Genomic DNA, 14,086 nt, shown 5'->3' on the forward strand with positions numbered 1-14,086 from the left:
TTTGTCTCTGAGGATATGAAGAAGTTTGCAGGTGAAGTGTATTATTGCAGTGGAAGTTAAAGAAATCTCTTAGTTTTCCTGAATAGAATCACTAAACAGGAAAAAAAATCTTACCTGAATCTTTTAGTTATTTCTTATTTGTTAGTTGCTTCCTTACCATGATGCTTAAAATACAGCTTAGAGTAATTTTACCTTTCTTTTTTTTAAATTTAAGTTTCCTGCAGCCTTTGAATTCAACGAGTTGTTTTTGATCACCATTCTGGATCACCTTTATAGCTGCCTATTTGGGACTTTCTTATGCAACTGCGAAAAAGAAAGGTTAAAAGAGGTAAATAATCAATTTAATATGTTGGTTTTGTAGGAAATGCTTCGGACATACGACCTAAGAACACTTCAGCTGTTTTTTGATAAATTTCCTGCATAGTCTTTGAGGGCATTACAGATGTAATTCCATGGAATACATAATGAAAGCTCTATTAAATGAGATCCCATCCACTTTTCTTTGGCTGTTACCTCTTGGCAGTTCTGAGGATTTTAAAAAATTGACTCTCACATATTTCTAGCCAGTGTTCAGTTTTATGTAGTTATTATCGAGTGCTATTAACATTTCTTTGCTATTTTCAGAGTAACTCCTGTGCATGGCTTTAGTCACTTCAGGACATAATTTTGTGGATCCTGTGATTGGAGACTGGGGAAGTTTAAAATGCCAGAATGAATGGAGTTAGAACATCATGAAATGCTTTGAGTTTGGAAAACATGTTGTGGTTTTTTTTCTTTTTTTGAAAAAAGAAAGCTTTTTTCAGTATTCCAACTACACTTCTGGCTTTTTTTTGTTTGTGGCACTTCATGTTTGTGTCAGAACAAGTAGCTCTTCCTTGGCAGTTAGACCTGTTGTTTTTCAGGTTTGTCTCTGCTTCCATAGAGGAGAAAGTTGCACGCAGACTCCACAAGGTGGAGCTGAATAACATTCTCAGCGAATGCAGAACTTCCCAACAGCGTTCTCAGTAAATCAGTTGTATGCAGTTCTCAATAAAGAAATGCAGTTTAAGACACAGAGGTAGCAGAAGCACATGCTTAACTACGTTGTACACATGTAAAATTGCAAGATGAATCTGAGGCTCACATTCTGAAACCTTGATCTAACCATGTTTATGCTGATCATGTTTAGTATAATAGAACTTTAAGAAGTGCAAATAAAGTTAGTAATTTTAAATCACAGTGCCAATAGATACTGGGAGCAGATAGTTTGAGTGGGAGAAGGAAGGTGCTGTTTTCCACAGGTGCTATTTTGGATCTTTCAAATCGCGTTCTTTCCTCACTGATTTTCTTTTCAAAGCTGACTTGTTTGTGAATCTTTCTGAAGCGGTCACATGTACACATAACTGTAGGTCTAAGGAGCTCAGACACTGCAGTAAGTTACGACCAGTACAGCTTTCTCTTCCTCAACCAGAACTCATTGTCTTTGGAAATATCATGCCTCAGTCTCCCTTCTCAGTTCACCTTGGAAGGGAACAGGATATCAAAAGTTTTGATAAAGCTTTAACACTTAGTGGTCAGCAAGTGTTCTCAGAGGGCAGCATTGCAGTATATCAGGTAATCTTCACAAAGATAGGGATGTCTAGATAATGACCTCACATTTTAACACCTTGCAATCCATGTACTTATTTTTCTGTATTTTTTTAATTCAGGAGTTGAGCACTAAGACTGTATCGCTGTGGTCCTACATAAACAGTCAGTTAGATGAATTCACAAATCCTTTCTATGTAAACTATGAGAACCACGTCCTGTATCCTGTTGCCAGTCTGAACCATTTGGAACTGTGGGTCAACTACTATGTCAGATGGAACCCGAGGATGCGGCCTCAGGTATGAGGTTCCACTTCTGTGTTTCCCTGAAAGTACAGAAATAAAATTACTGGTTTTTGTAAGGTCCATTTCATTCAAGAAAAGTATTCTTTGACTGTTGGTGGTGGGGAAAAAGATGTTTTTTCTAAAACAAGGCATCAGGTATGTTAAAACTGTGTAAAATGTTCAGTGTTCATTAAGGCTACCAGTAGAATATAGTTGTGGTACCACTTCACTGACTTGTGAAAGGTGACATAAGCACTCTTTCTTGTCAGAAGATTACTGTAATATTTTACAGCACTTTTAATGCTTCTGTTGCATTAACCTTCTTGTGTAGTTTCATTATGTTTTGCTGTTTGGCAATTACGTTATAAAATGCAGCAGTGATTTCTGAAAGGAATTGATCTACATACCAACTCATTTGCAGACTCTAAGCTTTCCTACAGGTATTTGTTTTCCACTGACCTTCCTGTTTTCAAGCTGGCATGCTAAAGATTAAATGCTCCTGAAAATGTACTCCTTGAATCATCAGTATTTGTTCTTATAAGTAATGTCTCCTATTCAGACAAATCTCTAAATCTCATCAGAAAAATGCTGTGTTTTATCTTCAGAATTCTGGGAGTGTACATTAGGTTTGTTTCACAACCATAATGTATCTGAGGATGTTACTCTGTCTCTTTATTAAGGTAACATTTCAAGGTATCCCCAAGCGACTTAATGATAAATTACCTGCACTGAGTGACTGTTTGAAAGCTGCTTTCATCTTCTCACAGTTAGCAAGAGATGCGAGGTTCAGATTTATTAGACACCCACAAGTCAGAGCCTGTTTGAAAAGATGTGTTTCAAGGACAGCACGCGGTTAGAGATCCTAGCATCTGAGCAGTACCCTGTGAGGTACTGGAGAAATATGTGTTGCTTGCTTCCTCACTGAGGTTTTTCCTTTGCACTTCCCTGTTGCCCACACTTGCTCTGTTTTCTTGATGTAATCCTTTGTTAGGTATCCATTTATAGCAATGTGAAACTTTTATTTTTGTTTTTGTAGTTTTGAAGTCAAATTGCCATCTGCTTTTTAGCAAAACGTCACCTTCCCTGAACCTGTTTGCTGGAAAACATTGGCGTGGTTTGCGCACGTTTTAGTAGAATTGACCTTCAGCAATGTCAGTTGTATTTAATTGGGATCTGCAGGTCCTGAGGGCAAAGCAGGCTTTGTAAACACGCGTGGAAGTCAGTAACTGCAGAAGAGATAAGTGGTGGGGAAGAGTGGACATAACAAGGAAATACCAGAACTGCCTTGCTGCCGTGTGTGCCTCAGTGCCCACTGCCTCTCAGTCAGCAGCTCGGTAAAGAGATGACATGGAGTGATACTCGTTTCTGAGTTGTACGGGTGGCTTAATTGGTACTACTGATGGTACTTGCATGAAGAGCCCCAGGTTAGGACTATGGCTGTGTTGCAGGAGGTGCTCTGCAATGAGGTGGCACACAGCCTCCCTGCAGAGGGTTCTGAGCACTGAGCCACCTAGAAAATCTGAAGTTCAACCTGGGTGGGTTTTGCAGATTCCTTTTTATGCTAAACTCGGCTTCAACAAGGTCATTCTAATTCCTAAGTGAAATAAAGTGTTCCTCAGTTTCAGTTTGGAGGTGTTACATCATTATTGACTTCTTGTCCCAAGAAAATTAGATTTTAGTCCTGTTGCATTTGAATTCATTGACTGGGAAGAGGCATGAGTGGGGTTTTTTTTTCCTTTGTTTTTTTCTTCTTTGCCCTTTCCTTGGGTTGGAGAAGTGAGTATTTCTGTGTGACGGGGAGGATAAGCTCTTTCAGTCTTTGTACACAGAGTTGAGTGCTCTGTGGGTGTGTATTGCTGGGTTTACAGGTGACTCTACAGGCCATAACATAGTATGATGCTTTTGAATTTTTTCAACTGGTGCCGTTTATTTCTCTTTCTTTTCCCATGTGGTTGTTCAGACCTCTTTACTGCAGTCTGAGAAGTTCAGGCTGCTAGCTGTCAGTTAGTTGTCTGCCTGGGCAATTCAGGGAGGTTCTGCAGGGGTGGCATTGCAAGCTAGTATGCTCTTTGCCATTCCTATGTGCAGTGCATGAGTAAATGTTCTGTTCCTTTCAGTTCAAGCTGTGTCTTGCTATGGAAGGTGGGAGGACAAGATTGTACTCTAGTCCATCAATTTGCATCACCCATTAAGTCATGTGTGGTTGTTTGTATGGCTTCTGGCAAATGGCATTTTAATCCTTGAAATAGGGAGCTTAAACGTGCTTTAATTTTTTTGTTTTAGTTTTTCTACACCTGCAGTTTTTTCTTCAAGTTCTGTTCTGTTCTCCTGGAATTGGGGCCTCTGTGCTAGAGAGAATGTTTTAGGAGTGCTTCCCAGTTTTTCAAATACATTCTTTTTTTGTGCATGTGGAGTTCCATCCTTAACTGAAGATGAGCACTGGAAACTCAGGTTGGCTGGTGACATAGGCCTGTCTGCTGTGGGCAGTCCTTGGAGCTTCCTGCAGCTGCCAGGGGAGGTCTGTTCATACTTAAAGGCTGGCTTCAAAAAAAAAAGGAATAACAGTTTTCAGAAATGATCTGAAAAGCGTGCAGATAGGTTACAGTGATAGCTGCCTTCTTTATGCTATGTAGGAATTGCAAAAGAATCAGTTTTGTTAAGCATTCAAGTGATTAAACGTCAGCTGAACCTGTCAGTAAGCACAACGTTAGCCTCTTATTTGCTCTTTAGCTCATGCGAAGTGTTACTGGAAAATCAGTTTAGATTGAAATGGAAGACATAATTATGGAGTGCTTTGTGTTGCTACTTAGGGACAGGACGTACAGTGTGGCCCCACAGTGTCTGTAGCAGTTTCACCTGCCTTCACACATGTTTCCTGCAGGTCTCTCTGCTGACGTTGTTGACATCACTTGTAATACTTGCAGAGTTCGCACACATCTGTAAGATAATTTGGTGGCAGGACAAACAAAGCTGCCCTATGGCTCTGGAAGTGCGTTGCTGGCCCACAGCCCATGGTTCTGAGCCTGTTGTCTTTGCATGGAAGAGTGAGGCAGGAGATGGCAGGAAGAGAAGGTGCTGCGTGGGTCAGTTAGCTGAGAGCCCCCCGGGGAACTGGATTTCAAGACAGCATTTACTACAGAGTTTCTTCTGATGAGGCAAGTGTCTCTTGGTGCTGATCATTTCTCACTATCTGCGTGTCCAAGCCATGGTTTGCCGAGGCTGACTTGTGTGCATAACTTGGATCAGCAGGTAGAGCCCTCCACATTCAATTGATAAGAGTAAAATACAGACTTAACTGCCTTTCCTATGTTCTGAAAGAATCTGTAGTTATTTGAGGGGAAAAAAACCTGCTATTTTGCAATGAGTCCTGCCTCAGGTTACGCACAGAGATGGAGAAATTAACATGGTATGAATAACTTAATTCTGGGGAGTTTCCAACGTGTTCTGAAGAGCAGGTCCTTAAAACATCACTCTAATCCTTCAGATGTCAAAGCTAAATGAGGTGTAGGTTTAAACAAATAATGGCATCAGTCCATAGCGTGTCACGTTTCCTGTGCCTGTAAATCTATACAGTTTGACAAGTGTGCATTCCTGTTCTTGCATGGCAGGCTTTGTAATTTCTATTTACTAGTCATTGCTTTTCCAGGAGGCCTGGGAGTTTGGTTGGCTTCCCAGGAGCATACCTTTACAGTAAGCAGGGAAGTATTGATTATTACAGAAAACTGCTGTTTTCATCGTTTGAGATTGACTTTTTCTGTGAGTATACTGTTAAGTAGGTTTTAAAAGAAAGTCAGAATTCCATCTCGTCAGGAAGAGGAACTGAAAGCTTGAGTGAAAGATGCTGTTGTCTGTGCAGTGCACAGAGTAGGTTTTTGGAAAAACTGACAGTCTCAAGAAAAGCAATGAATTTAAAGTAACCATTTTCCTCTGCAGCCTTTCTTCCCTGTTGCTAAAATGGGTAAAGTATACTCGCTGAACAAGACAAAATGCATTCACATTGAACAATTTTATGTAAATGTCTGTCCTTGAGCTAGTGCAGTGATATGCAGTAGATATCCAATTAAGACTTAGCAGTACAGTAAGTGAGTAGCTATTATAATTTCTTTTGTATTTCTCCTTCTGTTGACAAATTTTGTTATCCAGAAGCACTTCATGATCTTGAAGGGTTACTTGGAGATGAAAACCTGAGAACCAATACTGAAAGTGAACTGTGTAATTCTATGAAGAGAAAGGTTTGGAACTACTAGGAAATAAAGCTGCCTCGTGTCTATAGGCAGTTGTTGTGTTGTAGCATGTATATTGTGTAGTGTAATTGTAGCTTCTGTGTGACTATAATTATTTTAAAAATAAAGGTAAAAAGCACAAATCACTTTCCTTCAAGACCTTGTCTGGCAGAGTAATTTACTGTAAGTGTAGAGTGGTGTGTTCTGAGAGTTGCACTACGCCTGCTTTCAGTGTGCACAGGTCAATTAAAAATGGTTTCGTATCAGCAGTATTTTAAGCAATAAAGGATGTTTCCTCAGTATTGGTCTCAGTATTCTTCAGCTCACGATAGGCAGTAGGCACCTTATCTGTGTGACATAGGAGAGGCAGCTATCTGGTTTTGTATGAAACAAGCAATAAAACTGTAGCTAATGAGGAAATTAAACATCCACCCATTTAACCAGTTCATACCAGTAACATACGTCAGTGGGAACCTACAGTCAGCTCTTCCTGAGTCAAGGGCTCTGCTTGGCTCACTCTGTTTTGCAGCATTTTGCTGGTTTTCATTGGCTTGGGTGGAGGATGCCACGTACTGCAAGTATCACTTGCAGAGAGAGAATCACGTGTGGGCTTAGCAGGGAAAGAGAATGCTCATGCCAGGGAGAAGGCACCTCCAGTACAGGCCTGGATGAGGAAGGGGAGGGAGAGGAACTAAGTGGTAAGGAAGGAGTGCAAGAGCAGAAGGTAGGCAGAAGTGAGCAGGTCGTGCGAGGAGCAGGGTCAGCTTGGTCACGGCTTGGTACAGAAAAGTGGAACTGGGAAATGGGCAAGAACGTGAATTATCTAAAAGTGAGGGAATGCTGAGAACTTTGCTGAAGAAAATAAGTTGTTTTCCTTTTTTTATTATTTAAGTTGATAATGAGTTAGGGAAGGGGACAACATAAAGTCTCAGTCGTGTTCTTTTTAGTTCCTGAGTCATTATTACAGCAGTAAATAATAATTAAAAAAAAAAAACCCTAACAGCATGAAGTCTTCCCGAGGTGCTGCAGGTAACCTCTCTGACTTTGGCAGAACCGGCGTTTTGGTAAATGTGTGGAGCAAGGTCAGACTTGCTGAGGATCCATCCCTTCTCCCCGCTGCTTAGGGATGTTGAAGTCCACTCCGTTGTCCCTGCCTGGTTGATTTTTCTAGCTGTGGTAGATGTGAATGGCAGTGTTGCTTTTCACAACGTCTGCTCTGCAGAAACAGCTCTTTTACCTGGAGTGGAACTCAGATGGTTGGGTGCCAGCCCTTGTGGCCTGCTGTTGCCTAGCAGCATTACTGAGGGGACAGGCTGCAAAGGAATGGTTGCGTGCCTTTCTGAAAGCCTAGCATAGATACCACGGAGTAAAGCACAAAACCTGGGTACTGGGCCCAGGGTCATCTTTGGAGCTCCCTCTCCTAATTTGAGAGGCACAATGAAAGAGGATGCAGTGAATCTGCTCTCAGACTGCCAACAAATCCATCCGTCAAATCGGCGACGTGATTTCTTAACAAGACTGTAATAAAAGCTTGTCATGGAGGCAGGACGTGTGCTGTGTGAGGATGTGCTTGTAGAGATAAGGTGATAACGAGGCCTTTCAATAAGCAGCCTTCTCTGAGCTTCTTGGTCTTGCAGAATCTGCTGCTCTCCCTTTTAGCAAAGATGAACTTTGTTCCTGCAGACCATTAGGGTATTATTGAGAAGATGTTTGGACCCGCTGCCTTCTGAAGAAAGCTTTCTTTAAGAGGAACTGTGTGGAAATAGAATGGTGTGAGATGGCAAAGCTGTAGGTGGGGAGTTAGTTATCTACAAGGACTTGCACAAGGTGGGGTGAGGAAACGCCGGCAGTAACAGGTTTGCTTGGGAGTAAGACTGGAGGAACAGTGGGAAGGAAGTAAACTTTTTTTTCTCTCAAGAAAGGGAAATTACAGGAGCAGACATAAAGATATCTGGGAGAATATGCAGCTCCTTATTTAAAAACAAACAAACAAAAAAAAACCACTGAAAAGCAGCACAGTACACAACTTGTATATTTTCTATTCTTTGGCTGCCTGTATCACTTTTCTAACCCCGTGCATATGTGATTCAAGCATGGACCCCTATTGCTAATGAATAAGTTATTGCTAGCTGTTGAGAAATGCTCTGAAAGTGTGAAAGGTTCTTTACGCTGAATTTGAAACGTTATTCCAAGACATTGAGATACGTATCTGAATTTTAGTGTGTAAAATCTTACCGTGTTCTGCGGCTGTGCATCCACATGGCGTTGCAGTGTGCATGTGAGGCTGTGTTAAATGCAAAGCAACAACATCTTTTTCTGGAAATCTTGAGAAAAAGATTTGTGTTTGTACTAGCACATGAAATGGCATGGTGATGTTTATGTGGACATATTTTGCAGTGTTTGAATCTAACGTGCTCTCCCTAAAATATGACCATATTTCAATCTGACCTTTTTTCCCCTCCAGACTCTACTCTGTCTTGCTTACAGCTTTGCCAGACTTAAACGATTTGTACTGAGTCATCAACTATGTGCGTCTGCCTGAATTGCTTGGTAAACTTCATCCACAAAGGCTTTGTTTCTTAGGGGAGTACAGCTCAGAAAAATGTGAAAATATTGGTATGGCAGGTTTCCTTTTGTTGGGGCGAAGGGCTGTTCTGTAAATGCTCCATCTCTAGGGCAAGCAGGAGATTTAATTGAGAGGGAGAATCTTTCAGAAATGTGGCTGATTGTATCCTCAAAGACATTCATGTGATGTGGAGGGCTGAGGCTGCAGCCATCTCAGTCCGTTCTTAAGCGCCGAGCGTAAATGCAGTTAGAAAGGAGGAGATGGATTTGATACAAACATGAGTGAGCTACGACTGATGGGGAGCAGGAATGAGTAGTGGTGATGCTCAGCAAGGTGAAGCTCTCTGCTTTCTGTTCTGCTTCTGGAACGTCATCTGAGAAAATAGAAGTTTCTGTATGAAATCTGTATGCAGTCAAAGCGATCTGTATGGAGTCTAACCAGAGCTAGACTTCTCCACTTGAAAAAGAGAAAGTGACAGCATTCAGCTCGACTCTTGGTAGAGATGCTGTATGTGAAGTTATGATGGTACATTATGTTGTGCACAGCCCATCTGATGCATTCTGTGGAACAGTTTTCTTTGGGGCAGCCTAGGCTGTGTCACGAAGGATGCTGTTGTGTGTGGACCTGCTGGGCACTGTTTGTTTCCCACTGCGAGATGAAAGGACAGGAAAGTCCATTAGGAGAAAAGGGCATTTTAATTTCAGAAGAATAAATAAAGGATGGGGTCAGAAACTGAAAAAAAAAAAAAAAAAAAAAAAAAAAAACCCTGAACATTGAAGAGCTGCTCTCTGGTGGAGCAGCATCAAACTCTGCACTGAATAAAGCAGGAACGCAAGAAGGAAAATAGTATTTTAATGTTATCTAAGCAACAATTTTATATAGCTGTACAGAGAAGCTGAATTAAGTGTGGAAAAATAATCTTCTTCCTGACACTCTAGTTTTTTGAGTGCATAATTTTTCAGCCTGTGCATTTCCTGTGTGACTCAAATATGTGCTGCCTTTTAAAAACATTATTGTTATTTAGAGAACTTACTTGAAGATCACGCGCTTTGAGATGTAAGCCTGGGGAGAGCAGCACTTCAGCTGAGGCAGAAGATGTGAATCAAGTCGTGGGGGAGCACAGGAGGATCGAGCAGTGCAGGCACTTGGACCCTCCCTGAGCACGTACATAGCATGCCATGCTCTGCAGTGGCTTTGGTTCCCAAAAGGCAGCTGTATGGAGATGCTTCTGTGGGAGCCTGGGCACTGTGCAGTGGAAAGCTCTGGTGACCCTGTTGTCATCCAGACCCCTTATTTGTCTTCTCTGTAGTGCATTTCACAGCATCTTGAGAAGCTTCACAGCTGGGCTCGGTGTTGTCACATTTTCAGGTGTATTTGTTTTTTAGTAGAGCACCTTAGAAGAATGAGATTGCCTTTCTCCAGGAGGTGCTTTGTGTTTGCTTAGTGAAGGAGGCTGTCATCTTTGGACTTGTGGCCTCTCTGGCTAAAGAACTTGTGGGCAGTGTAGGCAAGGCTTGCAGGAGGAAGGAAGGCTTGTGAGTTGTGACTCAGTTGTGTGTTGATAGTGAGAAACCCTCTGTGATTTTCTTCACATAACACTGTATGAGAATGTCCTGCTGGGGTGTGCATGCCAGCCCAGCTGTTGGGTGAAGGTGTTCCAGAAACCTGACGTGTCACTTACCTGCTATGTCTAGCAGTCTGCAAGTTTCCCAATGCTACGTCTTCCCATGATTACCTTGTCAGCCCAATGAATTTGTTTTCCCGTATTGTGCCTTCCAAAAGCTGTAAACAATTCAGAGATGATGGAGGATAAGAGAAATTGAAAGCAACGGACAAACTTTTTTGGTCTTTCTGTGGCATTTGAAATGAGGGAAAGCCTCTCTCTGCTTGTCTGAGGAAAAAAGATCCAGCTGGTCAAAAAGCAACATGACTCGAGTCTTCCTTTGTCTGCAACAGATTTTAATGTACTGGATAAACCTGACAACCACACAAAACTCTGCTGCAGATGCCAAAGTCTCCAGTGTTCTTGATGCCACTGTCAGAAGCAGAGGCAGAAACCCATGTGAGCCACGTGTACAAAAGGAGTATTGGTGTGTGGCTTAGGAGATCCAGCACAAGCACAATCCACGTGGCTGCTGTGCTTTTCTCACCAACGTGCAGGAGGGGTGAGGCTCCTGGAAAGGTGCCTGGTTAGAACAGTAATGAGATGCTCCCTATGGAGCCAGCTTTGTGAGTTCTGCTTAGCGAGTTCTGTCCCAGCGGGCATGGGAAGTAGTTCTCTGTGAAGGCATTGTTAAGCTCAACTGAAAGTGGTGGTGGTAAGGGATAGGGATACCCTTACCAGAGTGTTTTTTAGTATCCCGACAACTCGGTTTGCAAACAGTGTTTTGAACAGGCTTCCTGCCAACGGTGTGTGGTGCTAGGAAGGAACAGTTGTCAAAAATGTTCCCTTTCAGATGGCTAACCACTGTCCCTAGATACTGACACACTGAAATTCATAGCTGCTGCATCCGTGGTGTTACCATGGGACACAGTGGAAGCATTACTTGAGAAGATAATTTGTTATTATGGATCAGAGTAAACCTTTCTTTCTTCACCCACAGGTTCCAATCCATCAGAACCTTAAGGAGCTGCTCGCCATCCGCACTGAGCTGCAGAAGAAGGTTGAAGATCTGCAGCGGGAAGCAGCTACACGGTCCCTGTCCTCCTCCTCTGACAGAGGTTCATCTCCGTCCCATTCAGCCACACCAGTGCACACTTCTGTGTGATGTGTAACTAAAGCTGTGTGAAACAGTTCAAGTCAGGTAATACAAAGGGGGGCAGAACGTTTTCCCACCACGCAGGGATTGAGTGGCTTGTGACAGCTGTGATCGACATGCCTTACTGTGTCTGATATTACTACAATGAGGCCAAAAAGAGCTTCAGTAGATGTGATGTCTTGTATTGTTGGCAGTCCCCACATGTTTTGACATCTCTACTTAAATCGTCAGTTGTGAAATTGAACTTCGTTTCAAGCAACTAACAATTTAACCATCCTCAAAAGGGAATCCATCTGCTAAGCAGACAGAAAGATGCCTCTCACACTGCCTAGGGTACCATGCCTGCTTGAGAGAATCAGATGAAATGGACACGATGCTTACACAGAATACTGAGGACGTTTTTCTGAATGGGAGCTCTGTATTTCACACGGTAATACAATATATATATTTTTTTGGTAGAGCAATTGTGTTTTTTAAGGAAATTGATGCACTTGGAAATGGATTTTAAAGTAATGTTTTCCAATGTAGTCAGTTTTGCATTTCAACTAAATATGCCATTAAAAGTGGATGAAGATAAACTGGGTTCGTCAAATACACCGTGCTGACGTGTATGATGTAATATATTTGGTGAAGCATGTATTTTAGTTTTTTTAATGCCTTTTGTACAAGTTGCAATAAAGTCTTTTGATGGTTTAGTTTATTGTTCAGCTTCAGCCTCCTGAGTGAGGGGTGGACTTGATCACATCAAGGTCTTGTTCAAAGTACGGGTTTGTTTCTAGCAAATAATAGCACTGGGGGTTGAAATGACACTCGGCTGTGCAAATTGTATAGTCTGTATAGCTCCACGTGTTGTTAGCAGTGTTTCATTTTAAACTGTACACAAAATGCAGAGGCATGTCTGTTCATATATGTGTGTGTGATGTTCAGCTGATGTTCTTAGGCTCTGAGAAAACGGATCCTGCCTACCCAAACGCATTCAAAGACCTTAACTCGTAATGACTTTGTTTGACAAAGTTTTTTAAATAATATGAGCTTAATTGGTTTGCTTGGAATAAAGCCAGCTGGCTGTTTTTTAAACTCTTGCTAGCATTTTTTTTCTGTAAAGTGAATAATGCATCTCAATCTTCATTTAAAATACAGATTCCCAACAGTAATACCCAAAGGCATTAATACTTGTACAGGTACTTGATAGCTGTAACATCCAGCTTTTCAAGACAGCGGTGCCGTGGCCTCGGTAACAGGTGTACAGATGGCCTCTGTAGAAAGGCACAGAAGTGGTGCATGCTGAAAATCTTCCTGTTCCTTTTCCTCACTGTTTTGGGAGATTCTGGTTCCTCTCCTTGACGTGCTGAAGCGCTGCAGGTGTGCTTTCCAATTTGTGCTTCAAGTTCTGCCGCTGGGAATTGAGCCCTGTTAAGAATGTGACGCTCTGTATGGGAATGGAGTGCTTCACTCTGTGATAGCTGTGTGCTGTCGTGCTTCTGCCCTTAATGTGAGGCAGCACTTCTCTGTTTCTCGCCATTAAGATGTGCAGCGTGCAGTAAATGAGGGCGGTGAGCTGTGAGTGCCTGCAGCTCCACCTGCAAGGCAGATGCACTGACTGTACTCCAAGTTTCCCATGCAGGGCTGGGTGTGCCTTCTGTGATGCAGCACTTTGTAACAGCTATTTGCCTGCAGGAACTGAGTACAGGCTGCTGCAAGGCGGCATCTCCTAACGAGCCTCATGCTTTTTATGAGTAGGTGAGTAATGTTTCTCTGTTTTAAAAAGAAAAGAAAAAAAAGTTCTGCTGAAGTGATGGCAGCAGTGAGTTTTACATTGCCAAGATATGTTGAGCTGGGATTGAACAGAACTACCATGCTTCAGATTTCCCTGACGCTTTAACTGTACATTAAAGCAAAGCATTTTATCTCTGAAATGCAGCACTAAGGAAAATCTTTTGAAGTTTTCCTCTTTATTGGTGCTCATAGTCACAGTGTTTCCTCTGTAATTATTGTGGAAGTGCTGACCGGATTAGCTTAGGCATTGTGAGATTTTAAAAGCTCGAGTTCCTAGAACTGCACTGTGAGAACTGTGCTGTGCCACAAAGGCTCCCTCGTACCTCTGCTGCTGCCAGTTCATCCGTGGGTCCCAGTGCAGCTCAGGGCATCTGCCTGACTGCAGGGGTGGGCAAGGATCCTGCTGTAATGTGGACATGGCACAGCTGGTTTTGCACACACTTAATGCGGTGATTTTCAGAAATTCTGTGTAGGTGACATGGTAGCTAAAGCATAGTTTTGTACCACAGAGGTGGTCGGTAGGCTGTACTCAGTCTGTTTCCCAATATTCAGATGTTTTTTCCTATTGATTTAACAATGTCCATCTTCTTTTTTTAATCTTTAATAAGGCAGCATCAGACTGTTTGCAGTAAGAGCAGAATGCTGCTTCCTGCTTGATGCACCTGTACTGCTAACTCTAATTCAGTGGCTGCATTTTCTTTTGCTTTGTTTGTTTTTGACTCCTCGTAAAGGGAACGTGCAGAAGGACAGCAAGCAGTTCAGTTTCGCACTTGAGAGAGCCAACAATGTCAGCCTGGTATACCAGAATAGACTGAAGCCATGTGAAACAGTTGAAACAATTTTTGCTTGTGAAGTTAACTGTGCATCATCAGCATCAGACACTTTGCCACTTCAGTCCTGTTTCAGGGCTTA

General features: G+C 42.2%; 1 protein-coding gene across 2 annotated transcripts in view; it reads left to right on the forward strand.

Annotated features, from left to right (window-relative positions):
• The window catches only part of MTMR1 (myotubularin related protein 1), a 32,387-nt gene extending 19,912 nt beyond the window's left edge, over positions 1-12,475 (forward strand). For both annotated transcript variants that reach the window (XM_042834564.1, XM_042834565.1), the window contains 3 exons: positions 215-328; positions 1,689-1,865; positions 11,243-12,475. In XM_042834564.1, the coding sequence (XP_042690498.1) occupies positions 215-328; positions 1,689-1,865; positions 11,243-11,407 (456 nt within the window). In that variant the 3' untranslated portion in view covers positions 11,408-12,475. The remainder of the gene's footprint in view (positions 1-214; positions 329-1,688; positions 1,866-11,242) is intronic.
• Positions 12,476-14,086: the final 1,611 nt, after the last annotated feature.

Source organism: Centrocercus urophasianus, unplaced genomic scaffold (genome assembly GCF_019232065.1).
Source record: "Centrocercus urophasianus isolate 14NV4802_14NV808 unplaced genomic scaffold, USGS_Curo_1.0 seq_472, whole genome shotgun sequence".
Lineage (NCBI taxonomy): Eukaryota > Metazoa > Chordata > Aves > Galliformes > Phasianidae > Centrocercus > Centrocercus urophasianus.